At 41.0% G+C, this 22,335-nt stretch overlaps 1 protein-coding gene across 6 annotated transcripts; it reads left to right on the forward strand.

The window, feature by feature from the left end:
- Nucleotides 1-629: 629 nt before the first annotated feature.
- Nucleotides 630-21,986, forward strand: MKNK1 (MAPK interacting serine/threonine kinase 1; the record flags this gene model as incomplete). 6 transcript variants are annotated; one of them, XM_083867916.1, is made up of 14 exons in its annotated part: nt 630-687; nt 1,596-1,685; nt 3,626-3,721; nt 6,735-6,833; nt 7,518-7,615; nt 9,052-9,131; nt 10,564-10,637; nt 13,338-13,442; nt 16,434-16,489; nt 17,046-17,141; nt 17,910-18,104; nt 18,723-18,887; nt 19,498-19,541; nt 20,455-21,986. In XM_083867916.1, the coding sequence occupies 11 exons, from the start codon at nt 6,737-6,739 to the stop codon at nt 20,681-20,683; spliced, it is 1,239 nt and encodes a 412-aa protein (XP_083724042.1). In that variant the 3' UTR covers nt 20,684-21,986. The 6 variants fall into 6 exon arrangements, with proteins under 6 accessions (XP_083724042.1, XP_083724044.1, XP_083724041.1 ...); XM_083867915.1 differs by having other exon boundaries at nt 632-687; nt 1,574-1,685; XM_083867919.1 differs by having other exon boundaries at nt 632-687; nt 1,574-1,685; nt 19,501-19,541.
- Between the last annotated feature and the right edge of the window lie 349 nt (nt 21,987-22,335).

The following is a 22,335-nucleotide window of genomic DNA, read 5'->3' on the forward strand; positions in this document are numbered from 1 at the left end:
TCACAGCTAATGTAGAAAGAGTGATCAGTTGTGGGGAGGTAAGGAATTAGCTGGAGGAAAATAAACTGTATCTAAATTATTCAAGGAAGAGTAGAAAAAAAAATGCAGAATGACTTTTTGTTTATCCCAAAGGGGATAGGAGCAGGTGAGGGTGGCAGACAGAGCTGCGGCTGAGGGGGAGGTTTTCAGCACCACCTGCTCGGGGTCCTTTGGACACCTTATCCAACAGCAGGCTTTCCACGCTGTGCCCCCCTAGCTTTATCCAAGCTCTTGGTTGTTGTTGTTACTTTTCCTTCCCGCTCTTAGTCCGTCCTGCCTGAAGGCACAGCTGCCTTACTGAACCTGAGGTGTTTAAGGGAAGACAGGACGTGGCACTCGTTTGACACTTCGGCCACAGACCGGACACGACCATTTTCGGTCCTCTAACCGAAGTGATTCTGCTCATGGGGGCAGGGAGAAGGCTGCAGGCAGCCAGATGAGCCCGGGGAGCAGGGTGTATATTCCCCCGCCGATATTCCCCGCTCCGTCCCCTCAGAGGAGGCGCGGCCCCGCCCCGCGCGCTCCCGGCAGGGGGGGGGGAGCAGGGGGGCGGTGCCGCGCGCAGGCGCGCTCCCGCCGCTCTCCGCGCGCCCGGGGCGGGGGCGGGCGGTGCCGCCCCGTGAGGAGGGACCCGCGGCCGCCGTGGAGGTGAGGCCAGGGGGGGCTGTGGCCGCGGCTCTTCCCGGCTCGGCCAGCCGAGGGGAGGGAGGGAGGGAGGCCCCAGGGGCTCGCTCTGTGGCCGCAGGAGCTCCTGCGGCTCGTCCGGGAGCGTGGCGGGCAGAGCGCTGGAGAGCGGCCGCAGCCCCCGCTGCTCGGGGGCGGCTGGAAGGTGCCTCAGCCCTCCGGCCGGCAGCTTTGGAGCTGAGGTCCCTCCCCGAGGAATGCGGGAGTTTCCTCGTGTGTCTGGAGCTGGAAATTTATTCCCCGAAGGTTTAGAGTGCTCTGTTTCATACATAGTGCGTTTTTCAATAAAGAGTGGCTAGTCTGTGCACTCCTGTGGCAGCTGCTTGCTATTGAGGGCATTGTTGGAGTGGGAAAAGCAGGCAAAGGCGAATGAGCCAGCTCTTTAGTGTGATCACGAGAAATCTTTTCATTCCTGTGATTTCCCTGTGGCATAAAACGAGAGCTGTGAACCCCGAGAACAATGAAAATCTGCCTAATGTGTACTTTGTGGCATTAGTTGGAGCAGGGTGACCTTCTGCGGCAAGGGGAGCAGCGGGACAGCCCCGGGTGACAGCTCGGCTGCTGGCATCAGCAGGGCTTGTGATAGCCAAAAACCAGCCCGTTCCCTGACACCGCTGGCACTTGCCTGTGAAGTGTCAGATCGAGAAATAAGCCACTGTCTTTTTTTTTTTTCTTTTTTTTTTTCTTTTTTTTTTTCTTTTTTCTTTTCCATTTACAAGCTGACCTCTTCTAAAAGCCTCTGTCATACAATGTTATGACTCACAATTGGCTTGGGAAGATTGGTGTATGTTCTGATAACTTCAAAGAACTATCATTTGTCTTTTTTTTTTAATTTTTTTAATCTAAACAGGGCTCCTCTTCATGCCTCCCAGGTGCTGGATGAAAGCAAGGCAAAACGCTCCTGCAGAGCTGAACCTCTTTCACTTCAGTTCTAAAGGTGCTTTGTACTGGCAGCTTTCCAGGTAAAGTGGTGTGCCTCGTGTGTTTGAACCTTTCTTGGATCTTTAAAGTTCTTTTTTTTTAACCAAAATGCTTCTATGACATTATTTCATGGTACCAGTACTCTGTAGTGCTTTCAAAAAAAGTACTTGCTGCTGTGAGGAATTTCTGCTTTCCTTCTAGTACCTTCCTGGTAGCAAATGTTAGAACACTGGTACAAATTTTATGTGACATCAGATATGACAGTGCAGTGGAGTTTAATGACTTAGAGTTGAAAGCACAGAGAGGGAGAATAAAGAAAAATCAGTCTTGCTTCAAAGTTTAGAAAAACATTAAGTTAGATTAGCATCTCCTAACAAGGCTGCTTGCTTATGTTGGTGTATATTGTGTAGCTTTTGTTTCCGGCGACAAATATGATTATCTGTTTGATTGTTTGTGGAGTGTGGAGCAAGAGCAGGAAATGTTTGTCTTTGTCTGCATGAAATGAAAAGTTGTCTTGTAGGAAGTTTTTCTCTTTGGTTTACATTAGCAAGGGAGCTGAGGAGGATTAGAGGAGCTACTTGGTGATGCAGAGACAGTCTTCTGAGAGTTGTTCATGCCATCAGATGCAGAACAGAGTAAACAGCTTGCTGTTTAGTAAGGGGCCCTCAAAACCTACTTATGTTGGATATCTCCTTAATTTAAAAGTGCTCTAGAGGTTGGAGAACCTTTAGCTAGTTGAGTCAATTGCTAGGAGTTTTCTCATTTAGAACGTGTGTGATGGAGTTTAAAATAACTTTGCTGCTAAGTTCTCACTGCCCTGTGATGGTAAGTCTTAAATATGAACAATCTGCCAGTGGTCAATAGCATTAAATATTAAATATTCTGTTTGTTCTTGGTGTGCTGTCCTGAAAAGTGAGATCCACCCATTGCTGGAGGGTTTGACTCGTAACCCCAGCAAACCCCCACTTAGTTTGCAAGGGAAGTGTTAGCTGAGAGTACTAAAAACTGACTCTGCAAATTGGGCAAGCAGGAGATAAAGTGACACTGATCTTCTGCAAGTGTGACAGAGGGAATGGCAGGGGGAAGCATGGACGTAAAGAGAAAGGTTGCTGTAACCTTTTCCCCAGCATGAAGGGTTTCAGGCAGGTGGTGTCAGCTGTGACACTCTGTGAGCTGTTACAGTAATACCTGATAAGGCTGGATCAATAACTCTTGTCACACTTGCTCTTTCGTGAAATTGGATTGCTTGGGCTTCCTGTGAACTTTCGGGTGTTCATTTGAAAATGTTAATGCTCTTGTATATTATTAAGAAGATGCTGGAATGTTTTTAAGTTCCTCTCCCTTCATGGATAACTCAGATTAAATGAAACTAAAAGTTGTATTTTAGGTGGAATGAGAAGGTGACTCTGACAGCTAAGAATGAATTGTGGCAAACCAGTGCAAACAATACTTTGAAGAGTATTCACTTCTTACAATTTGAAATTAACATACTTAATACAGAATGAATATAAAACAATCTCTCTGATTTGACACAGGACTGTCATACATCATTGCACATTCTTTCTCTTCAAAATTGTATCTCTCTTGATGTGTAACATTACAAGCACAATTTATCATTACGTAGTTGCTTTATAAAGGCAGCTTGGGTTGTTCTGAGCTTCCTACAACTAGATGGGTTTTGTAGAATCAGCACCAGCTGAGTGTGTCCAGTTTCATTATGAGCCACATCTACAGGAATCAGTGTTGATGGAGAAGGCGGGGTCCAGGAACAACGTGAGACACTGAGCTGGGAAGAAAACTGGACTGAAATCTGTTTTCATTTTGTTCCAGTGAAATTGTAGAGGTGTGATTTTGCTGTGTATTCACATGAAGCCCAGCAGAACAGGTCTTTGCAATGTTTTTAGGTTGTGGGCACTACCTAAGTGTGTTGAAAAACATTTTCGTGATTTCTGAGTGGTCATCTGGTGGTGTTTCTCTTCAGCTCCAGAACAACTTGGCTCAAGAAAGATCCAGTTTTGTAGCAGGTGGTGGTACCTGGACTCAACTTTCTTCCACTGGGTTCAAACGCACAAACAAGGTATTTTCTTCTTAAAATAAAAAAGTACCTCCTCTGTATTTTCCAAGTGCTTCCTGTTACATACATGTGCTTGTTTTCCAAATATTCTCTTCCTTCCTTTGGGAAGCAGATTAGAATGAGAGGGGAGTTAAGGTCTGGGTAGTGGATTTTGGCATGTTCATATATGGAGTGTTAGGAAGTAAGATGAAAGATGACTTGAAGTCTGAATGAAGTGAAACTTGTGGTAATTGTTCCCTTTCTTCTCTTGGCTTTGTTTGCAAGTTTTCTTTATAACGAAAGAGAGGCTGTAACTGCCTTCCCACACAGGCTCTGAATAATGTGTGTGTTAAATATTGCCTTAGCACTGAGTTATGATGATGATGATAATAAAATTCAGGGGCTTCAACAAAATCACAGCTAAGACAGAAACCTGCTCTCATTTTAGTTACAGTGTGGATTTTACTGGTATCATTACCTTGTGAGTAATAATCCTAACCTGGCTGGAGAAGGACAGATGAGAATTTGAAGACACTCATGTTGGATCTGATGTGTCCGGAGGCCATTTCCCTCCAGAGCAGTCCATCCAGTCCCTGAGCTCTGTGTCTGGCAGGGTGAGCCACCTCAGAACCCTCAGTGTCCCTGTCACCAGAAGCACTCCTGCAATATGCAGAACAACTCAGCCTTGCTTGGATGGTTGAGGCACACTGTCCTTCAGTGTCACCAGAAACTCTTTTGGTTGTACAGTTGCAGAAAAAAAAAAGGCATTTCTTTGAAAGCTTGAAAAATCCCCAAAGTGTTTAGCTGGATTGAAGGCATTTTCTTGTAGTAGCAGCTGTTACTTAAGTACTGGTTCATTATAACAAAATTAGTAATGAGAATGAAGCTGTGATACCTTTAAAGGATAAGCTGTGTTGATAAAAGTGAGCTGCACAATGATGTGAAATAGCAGACCAGAGTAGTAATAAGAATCTAATACAACCGTTTGATGGTTTAGTGTGATGGCAAATTTAGTCAAGACTATAGGTTAAAAAAATGCCAACTTTTCAGCAATTTGGTTTCTGTATACATGACTAGTGAACTTCCTGTTTTCAGGGAAGCAATTCTCTGTAATTTAGGAATTGAGTCACACTAAAGGGAATTGAAATAATGTAGTGAGTTAATAAACAGCTGACTGTAAATATCAGAGCCAGGTGGTAGAGTGCAGGAGCTGGTTGTGAAGCTGGTTGTGTCAGCTGTACTAAGAGACAGGATTCACATTCTGGAGGTTTTGCTGATTTTTAGTCTGTTTCAAGCTCTGAAACTGATATTCAAAATGGAATAAAATCTGCCTAGTTATGACCTGTAGAAGGTCAGGTCATTAAAGTTACTTGTTTGACACCTTGTGAAATCAAGCACCACCTTCAAGCAGAGCAGCCCTGTCTCTGGACAGCTTCATGTGAGTTGTTTCAGTCCAAGTTCTGAATAACTCCTGATGCAGGTTGAATTGAAAAAGAGGAGAGCTGGAATTAACTGCCAAATGCTCACCTTCTCGTTGTGTTAAAATTTGAAGCTGTATGTGTGTCAGTTTGAGTTATTTCTTCAGAAATTGGTAAAATGTGCTTTATATTACTATATTTAAGAAGTCACATATAACATCCATCATGATGATTTCTGAACACATTTTGCCTAAGACTTGAAAATGAGGGTTTACTATTGTTTTGAGGTTTTGAGTGATATATGTTTAAGTGTTTCACTAAGTTGTTAAGGAGACAGGACTTTGAAAATAACACTTGTCCTAGATTTTCAGACATGTGGGTTCTAAGTGACATTCACAGTAGCTATTTCTGACAGATAAGAATAAGAAAAATGTAATGGAGCAAAGAAGAAGTATATCACGTATTGGTAGATTGTTGTGGAATATTTTCTGCCTTGGAGCTTCTCCCATGTTTTGAGTACTTTAGAAACAGTGAAAGGCAAAAAAACTGCTCTTCACAATCTCTGTTAAAAGAGAATTGACAGATGTTTTTGGGACTTGCTCATTCATTACCAGTGTTCTCCTAATTACACTATTTCTATTGGTTTAGCTTTTTCTGTAGTACAAGATCAGTAAAAGTGAATTTAGTCAGAATTCCTCCTGGCTGTAAAATGTCTTAGGTGCACTTAGCTACTGCCTTGAAGACCTTCAGCTGTGATTTTAAGGTGTTGAGGCAAACTCAGCTGGATATGACTGGTGTGAAGTGTCTCAGTGTGGAATCATTTAACTTTTTGGAGATAGGTTAGCTCTACAAATATGGCAGTCTTTATTTAAGCCTTCAAGAACAATATGCAGCTGCTTTTTTCAGCCATATTACTTTGCATCAGTGAATTGTTATCTCTGACTAAGCTGTTGTAGTATCTGCAGCTAGTAATGGAGGGGAAAAAAAAATCTAAGTGCCATAAACACTTCTTGCTTTGGAGCATAAATTACCCACTGATCTGTGCTTTAGAAAGGTACATTATGGTTCTGTGAGAAATGGTTTTCTTTATGGCCTTTTGGCAGCATCAACTGACCTAGATTGCTCCTGTAATACCTTTACTCCTGTGGCTGCTTTGTTTCACTGAGTGGTTTGAAACTTCCCCACACCTTCCTGCTGTTTTTGAGGCTCATTTTCTTGAGCTGATTTGAAAAAAAAAAATAATGTCTTTGTAGAACAGTAGAATAGCTCAGAGAGGAGTGCCCTTGTGAGGGCTGCAAGTGCTGTCTGCTATCATCATGTGTTCTGCTGTGGGTTATTTCTGTGCTTTGCCTTACTGTGCTGTGAGATAAAGATTCAATATAGATGCATTATTGTTCCCTCCTATTTTTACATTTATTTATCAACCTCTCCCCCAGCTATTAATTTGCACCCAAATTGCCTTTTTAGGTTTACTCTGATATTTGAAAAAGGGGTGACAGCCTGTGATGATGAAAAGCAGAGAAACTTTTGGATAGATAAGAACATAAACACACAAGAGCATGTGCATTTTCTGCTAGAGTAATTGATTGTTAAAGTCACCTCTATGTTCTGCCACACAGAGATGGTCATCAGTCAGCCTGTCCCCATAGCAGACAGTGGGAAAAGGAAAAAGAAAAAAAGAACCAGAGCCACAGATCAGGTCCCTGGGAAGTTTGAAGGTTGGTGACAAGTTAAAAGCTTTTAATTGTTACAGTCTGCTTTGCTTCTGCTGCTTTTCTATTTTCATAGCTAAACAGTGCATTTTTTGGTAGGAACAGCACTGGTGTCAAAATGTTTTGATTGAATAAATGTGTGCACAAATACTGTGAAGTTTTGTAAGTAAAATATAGTTCAGTGAGAAAACTGAGCAGTGTAAAACTTCTTAGTGGGCAAGTAGCAGTGGAAGGTACACTTCAAATAAAGATGGTAGTAGCATTCTAGGTTTAAATCTTCAGGTTTGTTATACTTAAAACACCATTTCTGCAAGTAGATTATGTATGGTAGGCATTTTCTGAGCAAAGAGTTAATTGTTTTCCACCTGAAAAAAAATAAATCTGAGTTTTACACAAAGACAGGGAAGGTGGCTAAGATCCTAATGATTGCTGAGATATAAAACATTTCTAGTGTGAACAAATGGGTAATTTTGATGCTGTCATAAAGCTTAATTCTAATTTTTCTGGAACTTGAAAGAGAGAGGTGAAAAAGGAAGCGTAGTTAAGACTGGCATGTCTGCTTTAATATTACATAAATTTGAGGGATGCTTATCAAATAAAGAGCTTGTCTTGATGTTATCCATCAAAATAGCTTTCTCTTTCAAAATTCACTTTGATGGATGTGTCCTTTCTTCTGGATTTCTTTGGCAGATTTGTACAAGCTGACTGATGAGCTGCTTGGGGAGGGAGCACATGCTAAAGTTCAGGGTGCTGTCAGTCTCCAAACTGGGAAAGAATATGCAGTGAAAGTAAGTAGAGAATAAAATCAGCATCACTTCTGTCTGTGATGTGTCTTCCTCCTCTGAGTATCTCAGGAAAACCTGCAATAGAGTGGGTAATAGCAAATCATTCGAGGAAATTTTTGATGCTTGAGATGAGCTTGTTTTAAAACTGTTGAGAAAACCTGTCACCTTAAGTGTTGTGTGAGTGAGCTGGTGTGTCAGCTGCAGGTAGAAATCACAGACAGTAAATCACTCTGGTTGGATCTCAGGGCAAGCTTTCATCTCATGCCCTGCTTTGGTTGTTGTCTACCTTTGTCTCTTCTTGTGAAAGAAGAGGCTGAGTCATTATACAGCATGGCCTCCCAAATAGTGCAAACTTTTGGGTGCTGCTCCAAGTTCAGAGAGCATCGGGTGCTGCCAGTGCTCATGTAAAGCTGTCTTTATTTTTTGATAGACGTTAATCTTTTTTCCTTAACATCACTGAGAAGCTTGAGGGCTCATTTACTAATTTATTATTATCCTGAGTCCCTCATTTAATTACAAACACAAATAATAACAATAGGGAAGCTTTATGTTTGAGTCTATTCAAAAATAGGCACAAAATTTTAAGCCCTTTTAAAAATGTAGTTCTATAGATGCTGGAATTTTATCTGTACTTTGTAAAATTGCTGAAGTTGAAAGGTTGAAATGAACAAAGCTCTGCATTGGGAATTGGATGTGATTAGGTACACAGAGCTGTGGAGTGCTGGTAAATGGTTGCCTGTTCTGCACCAGAGGACTCAGGCTCCAGAAATAAGAAACCAGTCCTGGCTACAGATGGTGGTGATGTTTTGGTAATGTCATGAGCTTTCAGTTTATGCAACAATCATTCAGGCTCAGCCTCTGTGGAAAGCCCTTGTTCTTGTCTTCTTTCAACCTGAGAATCATGTTAGGGAAGGTGACTTCCGATGGCTCTGATATCAAATGTATGTTTTCTTTAGATTCTGGTATTGTATCTCCATAAAGTTTACACTACAAACTTAACTCGCATTTTGTGGTGAATTTGGCACTTTTTGCTTAAATGCCTCTAAGGACAAATCTCTTCTTTTTAACTGTTCAATGTCTGATGTGACTCAAATCTATTTTTGGTAGAACTCAAGAGGATATCCTGTTCTGCACGTTGCAAAGTTAAAATGATGCAAGAAAAATTTTGTGGTAACTGGCTGTGTAACATGTGGATTTAGTTCCTTTCTTCTCTTCCTGCCCCAATTTCTCTTGTCCTCTGAATGTCTTCCAGAGCTCTGCCCTCTGCTCTGTAAACAAATGGTAGATGAGAAATTGAACAAACAAACAAAGGTGGAGTGTTTTTCTCCAGTGGATATGCCCTAGATTCAAATCTTGGAACAGTTACCTAATTCCAGACCTCCGTGTATAGCTCCTGCAGTAATTTTTCAAATATGAGTTCTTAAAACTCTTTTTCACAGATCATTGAAAAAAGTGCTGGGCACAGTCGGAGTCGGGTTTTTCGTGAAATAGAAACTCTGTACCAGTGTCAGGGTAACAAGTAAGTATGGTCTTGTCTTTGTTTATTTAAAGTGTTTTGATTATTTATTTCCAAATTTTAATATGTGACAAGGTTAGAAGCTTTGCAGTAGGCTCTGTAAAACCACTTGAAATTTAGACTTGACTTATTCAGAGTAAGAATTTCCCCTTCTTTACCTGTGAAATTTTGGGGAACTATTTACAGATTTAATAGTTACATAACTCAATTAGCAGCCAGGTCAATATAGCTTGATTGTGCTTCAATGATGGATGGCTTTAGTCCAGATGAGAAATTAACATTTTGACACTTTTCCCTGTGATTTTACCATCAGCAAAAGCTGACATGGTACCAGCTCCTGTGGAAAGGAAATCTTACCATTCCTTTCCCTGCTGTGTGGTTTGTCCTCCTCATGTCACCCTTCCTGCTTTTGCACTGGAACTTTTAGATCAGCAATAAGCTAATGTAGGTCTCACTTGGATGTTTGCTGACTTCATGTAGCCACAGGATGAAGCAACTGTAAAGCTGCTACTCATGTCTGAAGAGGAAGAAAAGCTGTGTAGGCACTGGCAGCTTGCTCTGGGAGCTCTGTGATGGGTTTGAGCTACTTCTGAAGCTTCTTTTAGATGTCTTTGTTAGTCTAGAATGTATATACAACAGATAGTATATATATTACATCTGTACAGCTTATATTGAAATTTTCAATCAAATGCTTAATATAACATACAGAAATAACTTTAAAACCAACTTGTTTACCAAACTCCTGGGTTCATGCTGTGCTGTAGAGGAGCAGACCATGTCTTTCTTCTTTTCTGAGGTTAAGAGTAAATGGTCATCCAGTACACAACTGATGAAAAACTCAAGCTCACACGACCACATGCAGGATTTTGGGGGTTGGGTATACCATTAAATGTAAAAAAATTCTGACTTACACGTTTGACATTTTCAAAGCAACCTGGCGTATTTGTGCTGCAAAGAATTTACATGAGCTAAGCAGGAGTTAGTCTAAAAATGGCAACTAAAGAGCTGGATTTAATATCTTGCTGGCAGATGCCTGTCTCCTTTGAGCCCTGTGTATTTTGCTTTGTGATTTCCAGAGAGAAAGAACACCAGTTTAATAATTTTTTCTTTATTTCTGCCTTCAGCACAAATGCAGTGTTTTTAATTATTAAGTACAACCTACTACCAGTTATCTTCCTGTCAATTGAGCAGTAGCAGAGCTCTCACCATCCTCTCTGAGTGTGGTTTTTGGCCTGTTTCCCATGTTGAAATTTCAGTGTGAGTTGAAAATGTGTTTTTAATGCCACAGGCAACCAAAGCAACTTGTTTAAGCAGAAATTATATTTTTGTTTACTTCTGGCACTTCCTAGTTATCCATGCTGAAATTCTTAATTGCTGTGTGTACACTCCATGCTTGTTTCTTTTATTCCCTTCTTTTTTGTTTCTTTTTTTAAAGGAACATTTTGGAGTTAATAGAATTTTATGAAGATGACACAAGATACTACCTGGTCTTTGAGAAGCTGCGAGGAGGTACTGTGCAGAAACTCTGCCTTTGCTCACTGAATCATTTTTGCTCCTATATTTGCCTCTGTTTTAAAGTAGTAATTGAAAAACTTATTTTAAATGGTTGAGAATTTCAAGACAAGAAGTAGAGGAAGTATTATACACAGCTTGAAGCATGGTTACTCTTGAGTATTGATGGGTTTGGTCATGCATTTGCAATCTCTTTCTGTGGCTGAGTGATGGAAATGTCAGCTCTATTACAATGGCAAGTTTGAAATACAGTCAGTGGGTCACAGCACCTTCAGGCAAGGGGAGACACACAGGATGTCAGATGTTGTGCATGATCCTAGTGCAGCATCTCTATACTCTGGCAGAGTTTTCCCTGATGTAGGATTGACTTCATTTCCTGGAACCAAGGGAACTCTGTTAGGAAAAGCCTCTTGCCTGTGCCTGGGGTTGCTGCTCTTGAGAACCAGTTGTGCTTGTGAGTGTTTGGGAGCACATCAAGTGAGCCTGAGTGGGCACTGGGCTCCAGCACTTCCCACTCACCTGGGGAAAGAGAAAGCTGCAGCAAGCACTTTATGGACTTTCTCATGTTTGTCTGCATGCAGTATAATTACAGTACACACTAATTGCATGGCTTTGCAAAACCAGGACTTAATGTGGCCAACCCTTCAAAGGAAAACTGAGCTGCTGGAGTATCCTGCTGCCCAGAGAACATCATCTATTGTCTCTGGTCAAGAAGGTTTCCAGGAGCAAACTGTATGTGCAGGAAATAAAAATTCTTTCCGCATAGATGCCGAACTATTTTTTGAAAGAGATGGATGTGTGTATTTCTTGAGTAAAAACTTTTGTTTAACTTTTCTCAAAATTGCTGCATCTTTTTATTTTGTTTTCCCATAACACTTTGTCTTAATGCACAGATGTCTCCGACAAATTAGCTGTAATAGGGCCTGATTGAGATGAATCTGCATTTGTCTTTTTTTTAATCTCCACATTCTTCCCTTAATTAACCCTCTTCTTTGTGAGTCTGTAGTTGTCTGTGTACCTGCATGGCTGCTGAGAGGGTAATAATGCTACTCCTTCCCTCTTAGCTACTGTTTTTTACAGGCTCAGCTAGGGTTGAGACTAGTTTTCTCTTAAAAAGACCCCAGTATTTGAAGTGTTAGGTGTGTGGTTTGAAGACAAAGAGTGGGAATTAGGGTCAGATCTGATGCACTGCAGATTCTGATGTGAGTGGCAAGGCTGGCAAGAATGAGAACATTAATCTTCAGTAACTCCAGTCTCAGGGGCTGCTGTTACTTGCAGTGTTGGAGCATCATTTGGGCTTTCCATTTTCAACTTTGCCTTCCAGTAGCTGTGGTAACTGAAGGAGCTCTGCTCCTGTTTTATCTGTTTTCAGTTCACTATGATGTTCAGAGTCCCTTTAGTATCCTTGTCTGACTGCATTTTATAATTGAATGAGTTAAAATCAAGCTGATTAGATTGAAATTTCATGGTTTAGGAGTTTCTTCTTTTTTTCCCACCTCTGAAATGCATTTTGAGAGGTGCTATATGATTCTTTCTCTCTGAGTACTGGAGAGGTAGGAACAACTGTGGCAGGAGTGCCCTGCTATTCTTTCTTCATGAGAATTCTCTACGTGGGCTGAATATAAAGTCAGTAAAGTATGTTTTTATTGATATAATTTTTACCTGAGAGAGTTTGAACATCAGCTCTATTCAGAAAGGTAATTTCAGATAAACCTGCTGAATGAAGTGAGCACTTCAGATGGCTCTGTATTGTTTCCTGCAAAGTGTGGGGTCTTTTCCACAGGGCTGGAAACATTGAGGAACTGTTACTGCTTTCCAAAAGTGCAAAGAACAACTACATCGGGAAACCCCTTTGAACTGGGTGCACCCAAGGAATCTGTAGCAAACCAGGTGTTGGTTTTGGCAAGGGAAAATATTTGAGTTTGAAATCTAATAACCTGGTCCAAAGTAGCCTTCCTCCACCCCCTTGACACAGCATGGCTTGATTGAATTCACTTTAAGAAAATGAGGACCCAAACCTCCCTTTATTCTTTGTTAAAGGGATACCAGTGAGGCTCTGCCTGCAAGCCACCAGCCCTTCAGTATGTTTTAATTTAGAGGTCTTTTGTCAGGTTCTATATATCCCTGGGCAAATTTTGCCTTAAGTCAGTGCAGAAGCCTTGCCTTGATGTCTGTGGGAAATTTGATGTGTATTTAAAGGTCAAATCTCTTTTTACTTTGATGGTGTTGAGGTACAGAACACGTATCCTTGACATTCAGTGCAGGGTTTCAGTGGTGACATTATAGAAAATGAGGAGAGTTTGAGTATGACCACCCATGACCTGGGGTAGGTGGGGTTTTGCTGAAGTGTTTATGTATCTCCTCAGCTGATGTTTGAGTTTTATTGGTCCTGTTGGCAAATCTCTGCTGTCCCAATGTGTGGAAAACAGACCAGTCCTGTCCTGGGGCGGTGATTGCCTCTCATGCTGTGCTTAAACTAGACAGCTGCACTGTTTGAAAATTATGTTCTAGCACACTTAAGTGGTGAAGCTGCTCAGTTGTGCCTTTTCTTCTTAGTCATTCCCCTCTTTACTCCACAGAAGTTGCCTGCTGTAAAAGGCTGCTATAAAGTGTGAAAATGAGGTTACGGATTCATGATGCTTGGAATTAGTTCAGCATTCAGACTGAGGTTTTCCCTTTCTCCTGTTACCCTGACAGGTTCAATCCTGGCCCATATACAAAAGAGGAAGCACTTCAATGAACGAGAAGCAAGCAAAGTGGTGAGAGACATTGCCTCTGCTCTGGACTTTCTTCATACAAAAGGTGAGAGAAGGCTGCCTCCATCTTTACTAGTTAATGCTGTGCACTCAGGTTATAAAGCACATTTATCCCTAAGTAGCCAGGTTTTGCTAGTGTTTCCAGTTACAGCAATGCCAGATGATTTAAGTGTTTTCCTGTATGATATTATTTTCATATTGTAGTGTTTTAAGTAACCTGGAGTGTTAGGATGGTACAGGCTTTTCAAGAAGAAAACCTGAATCAGCATTCAGAGAGCATTATTAACATTAGGGTAGAGTCTGTTCCTGTTACACAAGCCACCATATAAAGGTTACTCAGAAAGGATCTAATAAAATTTTAATTTCCTCATCTTTCAGGTCAGCAGAGTTACTTTTTTATAATTACTCAGAATTCCTGCTGGTCACAAGACTTGATGGTTTGTAGTAGCTTTTGGCCCCCACATTTAAACTCTCACTGTTAAATTGAGAGACCTAAGTCTTTATTTGAAGGTGTCCTCAATTCCTTTGGAATTTGCTTAGATTTAAAGCAGTTACGTTTGTAGAGGTTTTTTTGGGTTTTTTGGGGTTTTTTTACATTAGTGTTTTTCTGCTGCTTTTTTGACTTGGAAATACTTTGGTTTAAATTCAAAAATTTCTGTGCATTGTGGTTATTCCCAGAGTATATTTTTGGGCTGAACGTGATTGATACTTTGGAAGTCTTTCCTATGTTGTGATTATCCTTCCAGCTTCAGTTACTGTTACAGTGACTAGCTCTGAATAGAATGGCATGTAATTGGAGACTGTTTATGGGTTATTTATTTTGATACATTTTTTCTTTTCCTTTTTGCCATTCTGATTAGCCTGGTAGGTCTCCGCAGATTTGCATTTGCTGCCTAAATCGCTTTGTACTGGCCCTGACTCAATGAATGTTTAGTTGTAGTCCGTACTTTTAAGTCACAGGACTGTTTATAAGATGAGTTGGAATCACAGCATTGGTACCTCAACAAGTTGAACCCATTAAAAAAAAAATTGTAGCAATGCATAAGGATAAAAGGGGTAAACCTGAGGAATGTGGATCTTGTCATTTGTTGTGACTGTTACAAAAAGTTAATTTGAATGTGAAACCAAACTTAGTTTGGATCAAGGGGTTTTGTAATCATCAAAGCCTGTCTATGTGATAATTCAAAGTTAAACCTTCAGAGAAGGTGCTTCTTGAATACCTGCACTTAGAAGATTTTGACTTTGAGATATGGGACATATAAGAAACAGGAAACTTAAGCTGAATGTGTGGAAAAATTCTTTTTTGATGTTCAGAGCTGTAGTGGACAGACCTGAAAGTCCAGGTACCCCATTCAAGAAGTTTCACATCAACTAAGCTAATACCTTTCTGTAGTTCTCTCTCAGCTTTTAGTTTTAATTCCCCTTTTCCCAAACAAGAGGAGGGTGATTGATTAAAATAGCTGTAGAGCAGCAATCTGCTTTCTTGTTGTTTGCTGTGAACTGGGACAGTGGGGACGTGGCTTGCAGAATCAGCTACATCCCCTTTTCATTTTATTGTTCTCTTTATGGTTCTTCCGAGTGGCATTAAAATAATTAGTAAGTAGGATACAGAACACTAAAGTAAACAGGAAATTAAAGCAGTTTTATTGCTCAGCTTAATGGTGAAGTCCTATAGCTAAATGCTTTTAAAAAAAATTGAATGAGGACAACTAATTCTTTTGCCAGGAGTAGTTTAAGACTCAGCTGGATGATAATCCTGCCTTACACCCACTTGGGATGCGTGTGCTTTATTGCTAATAATCTACTAGGGGGGTGTTTAAAGGCAGTTGTTTTCTGAGTGCTCTGTGCAACTGCAAAATCAAATGTTACATAATCAGACATTTGAATTCACACAACAATACAAAAAGACATTGTTGGCTTTCCCACTGTGAGCCAAGCCAACTGTTGGGGGTTTGGTCAGCCTTGTAAATGTCAGCACAGGCCACCTTGGTGGGTTCATTGTGCCATTTTTTGTACCAAAGCCATGTGTACTGTGTCAGCATGAACACTGATTCCTTTAGATTGGGGAATCTAAAGATCCTCTGCTGTTACATTTTAAGCCGCACCTTGTGGAGTGTGTGCTGAAGAAAGTACATTAAAAGGTCTCTTGCCTAGAGTTTGGTGGAATTTTCCTTCCTGTACTCTGAAGTAATGCCAGGTGTCCTTGGAGTGTAAGTTTCTAAATCAAGACTGGACTGCAGTAAAATTACAGCCAAGTTGCTGATTTGATTTGATTTTTTTGCGTCTCATTTTCTACCTTCCAATTAAATTTGATCATATTAAACATAGAACTTCCAGAAATTGTAGTTTTAGGCACTTGAAGATCATCTTTGACAACAGAGAACCATCTTGCATGTGGATTACACAGATAACTTTGTGCTTCCCTGTTAGGTTTGCCTATTCTGATAGGAGTCAAATGAAGAAGCCCTTTGGTTGTTTTCCTTTAGCTTTTCTTCTGCATCTCTAACTGAACCTTTAATTTTTAATTTGCTTCAGCACTGAGTATGTGCCCCAAAGGGGTATTTTCATCTAGAAACTCAGGGACTTTTTTGCAGGGGAGAGTGTCTCAAGTACCATCTGTGCTGATAGGAGTTCAACAAGTCAGTTGATGCATCTGGAAAGAAAAAGTTTACTGTAAAAGGCACAAAAATCATCTCATTAAACTGTGAAAGAATTAAACTTTCCTACAAGTCAGTCATCTCAATAAGATGGTCTTAAGGAACATAATCTGGGCTAACAAAAAGTTCTGGTGTTAGCAAGTTCTTAATGTGCTTGACAGACTGTCCTGTACAGTTAAGGAGGGTAAAGGTATACCAGGATGCAACAGCGACTTTTAACAGTTGCACTTTATAATTAAATTATTATATTTAGGAGGGGCAGATGTATGAGGAAGGCTCAGACCTAGAATATTTCCCAGGCCACCTTCTACTAAAGAGAATTTATGAGAAATAAAACAGGAGAGTATCCTTTCTAATGAACATTTGTACTCTCTGTTTAGGTATTGCTCACAGGGACCTGAAGCCTGAAAACATCCTGTGTGAATCTCCAGAAAAGGTGCTGCTCTGGTCTCTTAACTTGCCAAACTGCATTTTTTAACTTGGTTCCCAAAAACAGTCCTTATGTCTTTTCTCTTCTTGAAAACTTTCAAACCCATTAATGAACTTCAATTAAATTTAACAGAACTGAAGCTTGAAAGAGACTAAATTCTTTCTTGAGCTGTGAAACTGTGAACATGTGGCTAAGAGATAAAAAGCCAATTGGCCTTATAGAGGGATGGCAATGACACCCTAGTGCCTCATCTGTTCTGAGCCAGTACCCAGATGGACAAGCAGCGTTTAGAGGCCACATTATATGACCAATTTTCAAAGTGCCCTGATGTGTACTTGCCTAACCAAATGAAAAAATAATGTAGCAGGATCAGGTGCTGGTGGTGTGGGTGCAGCTGGGGCAGGGCAGGTGAATGTGAGGAGTGGAAGGTGGCTGTAAGAGACTGAGTCTTACTAGGACCCGTGTTCTGTCCTGGGTTTTCTACTTCACATATATTCATATATTTTGAATTGATCCCAGTCTTCCTGACCTCTTTTTTTTTTTTTTTTTTTTTTTTTTTTAGATATCACCAGTAAAAATATGTGACTTTGATCTTGGCAGTGGGGTGAAGCTGAGTAGTGCATGTGCTCCAATAACTACTCCTGAATTAACAACACCGGTGAGAGACCTACTGTGGCTTTGTTCTTTTTTTTGTCCTGCTGTAAACCAATTTTTCTTACCTCCAGAGGAGATAAGGGGGTCAGAGGAGACCTTCCAAAGAGCTTATTGCCACTACACCCAGTGCTGGACAGTTCATTTCAAGCAAGTGTATGTGTGATAAATACTCTCTTTCCCTGTCACAGGACAATACACAAAAGCACAGGAGCTCACAGTGTTAATTCTCCTGTTGGCCAGCATGTGACACGTTGGTCCTGCTTCTCTCTTACACAGTCAAATGGGGAAACTTTTTGTGCTCATTTTTGTGTGCCTATGGACACACTTTGAACCTTAGTTTTGTGTTTATTTCCCCATGTTTTAATCCTGTAGCCAATGAGCTAAGGAGAATGCAAGCTCTGTAATCAGTGTGTGGCTTTATAATACACATTAGTTTGAAAAACTGCAGTCCTGTGCTTTTATCATTTACTGTGAAAGAAAAATCTGACAGTGCTGCAGAAGTCATAGAGAAATCTATTCCCTTGATACACTTGTCTGATAACTAATGGATAAGATTTAAAAACCTAAAAGATGTAAATTAATATTTTGACCTTGGATTAAAGGTTCACAGACATGTGGAACAGATTATGGTGCTGCTAAAGAACTGTAGGAACTTCAGTATTCACTGATGCTTGATTTCTGCTTTTACACCAAGCCACTTGGTATAAGGAGTGGAAAATGATAAACCTGAGTCTTGTTTTGATGTGACCCTCCCCTGAATTTGGTTTCTTAGTGTGGCTCAGCAGAATACATGGCACCTGAAGTGGTGGAAGTCTTCATGGAGGAGGCCACGTTCTATGACAAGAGGTGTGACCTGTGGAGCCTGGGGGTGATCCTGTACATCATGCTCAGTGGTTACCCCCCCTTCGTGGGCAACTGTGGCACAGACTGTGGCTGGGACAGAGGAGAGGTCTGCAGGGTTTGCCAGGTGAGTGTGCATTTCCTGGGTGTGTGGGGAGAGCACAGCTCTCCCCTGAGCTTTGGGTGTAGGACTTGCTGTAATGTCAGCAGTGGAGAGCTGTGCCTGATGCTGGCAGAGAGCTGGGAGGATGAGCTGTCACTGAGAAGTGAGGGTGGCAGTATAGAATTTGAGTGATATCAGCTTCTAAAGTAAGGTTGGACAACTGCCTCTTCTTCCTCATGTTGTGAGATCTCAGAGCTTCTCCTCACCCTTTTCTCCACTCTGGAATCCTCCCTTGTTCTGTAATACTTGATCTGGTTTATGGTAGTTACTGCAATTCCTCAGATAAAAGCTGAGCCCTGGGAGGATTGCCATGCAGGGCCTGAATTTATTTTCTAAAAACAGTATTTTAGCTGCCCTCTGGGGGTGGGGGGAAGTGTTATCAGCAGACAGTGTGTATTATGTCCATCTTAGGCTGCACTGAGCCACTCTGTGGAGCTGCCTGTCACTCTCCATTGCCTACATATGGAGACTGGATGGTTTTCGTTGTCCTCCACATTGGGTGGATAAAAGTGAGTGGGAAGTCTCATCTGAGAAACATTCTGGTTGCAGTGTATTTCAATTGAATAATTTTTCCTTTACTAGAACAAGCTTTTTGAGAGCATCCAGGAAGGCAAATATGAATTTCCTGACAAGGACTGGTCACATATTTCCTCTGAGGCCAAAGATCTCATCTCAAAGCTGCTGGTTTGTGATGCCAAAGAACGACTCAGTGCTGCTCAAGTTTTGCAACATTCATGGGTTCAAGGAGTATGTATCCCCCTTTATATTAAGAGTTATTCTTCTTCCAAAGTGACAAACAAGTGTTCCCTGTCTCTGAACCTTTTATTAGAGTCCTTGTGTGTTTCAGTGCTTGTATCTTGATTAATTAAATGATACACAGTGGCTTTATTTTTTTCTGTGTGGTAAATATTTGGATGAATATGTCAGCCTTTAAGTGTTTGTTTTGTTTAATTATTGCTTTGTGTATTTTAAATGGCTTTCTTGTGAATAGCAAACACTGCAGTACACAAATTATTGTGCTAATACAGTAATGCAGAATGCTGGTAAATACTGTTATAAAAGAACAGCAGTGTCCTCTTTTGTTTCAGTTCCCAGTTCAGGAAAGAAGCAATAGACCTCTGGAGAGCTTCCAAAACTGTAGTCTTATACCTTCAAGCTGTGAATTCTTCTTGTGAGGGGAGATTGATTATGAAATATGCTTTGCAAACAGTGATTTGTTACCCCACAGTGAATTAGTTTATTTGCAATATCTGTTTATTGTAAAGATTTGGGGGAGTCATTGGTTTTTGTCACTCTTGGGAAAGTTTGGTTCCCAGCTGCTAATATGTAACTAATTTCTCTTAACTGCTTCTTCTAGCAGGCTCCTGAAAGGGGATTGCCCACGCCTCAAGTTCTTCAAAGGTAGGGTTTATTTTCTAAACATCTGTAAACTTGGCCAGGAATAATTACTGAAAGAATGGGTGGGAGAGAGGAGTTGACAAATTAGGAGGTAACATTCCTGGCTGAGAATGGAGCTTCATAAATGTCCCACACTAATTTTGTTAAGAGCATCAGAAATATTAAAACTCTGAATTTTCTTTATGATCTAATCTTGCTTGTTTGTGAGAAAAGCATTAGAGGGAATTCCTGCAGTGCAGTGTTAATCTTAGGCAGGAAATAATGATGGTTTTGTCAGCTTGCTGCCCAGGAGGGGGAGAAAAAGGCATAAAGGCGTGTGTTACCCAAAGAGACTGCTTTCTGATGGGTGAATAATCACCATAAACACAGACTTGGATCTGACTTTCATTGTAGTTGGTGGCACTCAAAATATCCATTTATTGTGAGCAGGGCAAGCCTCATTGGAGGTGATTTGATGGGAGATTCTATATGCCAGAGAGCCTGAGTCACACATCTCTTTCTATCTCTGTGTCTGCTGCTGGTGATTCCAGGTGGTTCTCCCATCAGAAGTGCATTTCCTTAAGCCACAGGTGCAGTTCTCTGGAGAAGGACAGCAGAATGACCCATATGCACATCCTCTGAGAACAGGCAGAAATTAAGGGTGGCATCTCAGGTGGCTTCCTGGGTTTATAATCAGAAGTCCTTGCCAGAAGGAGGAGTAGAACTGTGGCTGTTTCCAAAATCCCAGAGTGTTTTTGTCACGTATTGTTGGTCCTCTGAGTGAGGATAAATGCAAATATTAACCGGTCATTTTGCCTGCTGTCTCAGTGATTTGGTAGAAGAAATAAACATGCCTGGAAATAGATACCCTGCTGTGAGGCCAAGTGGGTGAAGTGCCTATGTTGAAATTACTTCCTCCTTTTCTCTCCCTGTCCAGGAACAGCAGCACAAAGGAGCTGACCCTGTTTGCTGCCGAGGCCATCGCCCTGAACCGGCAGCTGTCCCAGCACGAGAGCGAGCTGAGCGCCGAGCAGGAGAGCAGCGCCCACGCCGTGTGCTCCATGAAACTGTCCCCTCCCTCCAAATCCCGCCTGGCCAGGCGCAGGGCCATGGCACATGCCGCCGAAACCAGCGACTTCCAGCCGGTTCCCCATAAAGCCTTCTGAAGTTCTTCCCTGCTGTGTGGGGTGTGGGATCAGTCTGTGTTCTCATTTAGATTTTCAGCGCTGATAAAAGCTGCTCTGCTTCTGACACTTTGATTAGGAGCTTGCGCTTGTGATGTGACTCGTAACTTTAAGGGGACAGCTTTTTATGGGGATGTTTTTTGCCTGTCAGATTTAGTGCATTAAGATAATTCAACTGATTTTTTTTAAACTGCAGAAGATGAGTTTGCTGCTGTATTATATGAGGTGATAAATCACTAAGTTTTCCTCATTTTCTTCTTAGAAGAGCACAGTTTAAAATGCAAACTTGAAAACATCAGGAAAAACCCACACTTTGCCTAGCAGAGCTTTTATCTGGCATATCTTTGCCCTTAACTATAATGTATTTCATACCATCTCTTTTGTAATTTTCTGGAGTTTGATGTCCATGATGTCCCCTTAGAACATCTTAAATCTGATAACTGCAGTGTAACAGAAGACTGTTTGTGTAACAGTTTATATTTACTGTTAGGTAAGCTTTTTAATACTAATGTGGGGGTTTATTATATTAATGCTATCCTCAGCTAAACCTTCCTTCATGTAAAATTGTATTTCTCCATGACCTTTTGTGTGTCCTAGCTGGAGTTCCTAATGTGAACAGACAAACATCAGTGAATTTTGGTGTGTGAATAATTTAGAAATGCCACAAGCAGATGTACAGCTGTACAAAAATGGTGCTGCAGCCACAGAACTGCCTCCTGCAGTAATCTCAGGCTGGGTGTCTAGATTTTTGCTTCCACTTTCAATACTGTGGTGCAACAGAGCCAAGAATAATTCGTGGAAGGTTTTGGCTGAAAAGCTGAAGATTTTAAGTGACCAAAGGGAGGTCCGTGGAGAAGGACACAGATGTTGAGCACTTTCAGAAACATAAGCTGTGAAAATTGGGCCACTGAGCTGCCCATGATGCACCTTAACTTGTCAGCTCTTTCTGAAACTTTTTGCCAGGGCATTGTGTGCAGGGGGGAAGAAGGAGTTCCCCAAGTGACAGCACAAAACCCTCCCAAGCAGAGCGAGAAGGAATAAAGTAGCAGATGCAACAAGCACTTGGAAGTTGAAAGGTCAAAGTTGTCTTTGCATGGCCTATTCAGAGTGGTTTTACATTATCAGTAATATCAGTGCATACAGCTATTTTTATAAAACATGCTGTATTTTATGACTAATATTAAAGTTGTTATTTAAAAGTTTTTATACATTGTGCCAGCCAATAAGGGATGAAATGTATTTTGCTTTCTTTAATTAAAATGCCCTAAGTTATGTTTTTAACACATTAGGCAGTTCTTTGTGGTTTTTTCCTCTTTATATTTGGTGACACAGAAAAGAGAATTACTTCTTTGTGTGACATTGGATTTAAGACAATTGAAGTCTCTGAGGATTAGGCATACCTCCCTCTTCTATTGAATTATTTTATTTATCAGTCTGTGTTCTCAAATTTCTTTTTGGGAACTGAGAAAAGCACCCCAAGCAGGGAAGAGGTGTTAACTAAAGCCAATTGTTCTGCTCTCATGTGTAGTCCACTTCTGAGTGCCTCTTGTAGAATCAATTTTAGTTTCCTTAGAGGTCTGTGGCTCTTGGGTGGGGAAGGTTGTTTTCCCAGAGGGGTGGGATGCAGCACTCCC

This window comes from Zosterops lateralis (assembly GCF_965231275.1).
Source record: "Zosterops lateralis genome assembly, chromosome: 9".
Classification (NCBI taxonomy): domain Eukaryota; kingdom Metazoa; phylum Chordata; class Aves; order Passeriformes; family Zosteropidae; genus Zosterops; species Zosterops lateralis.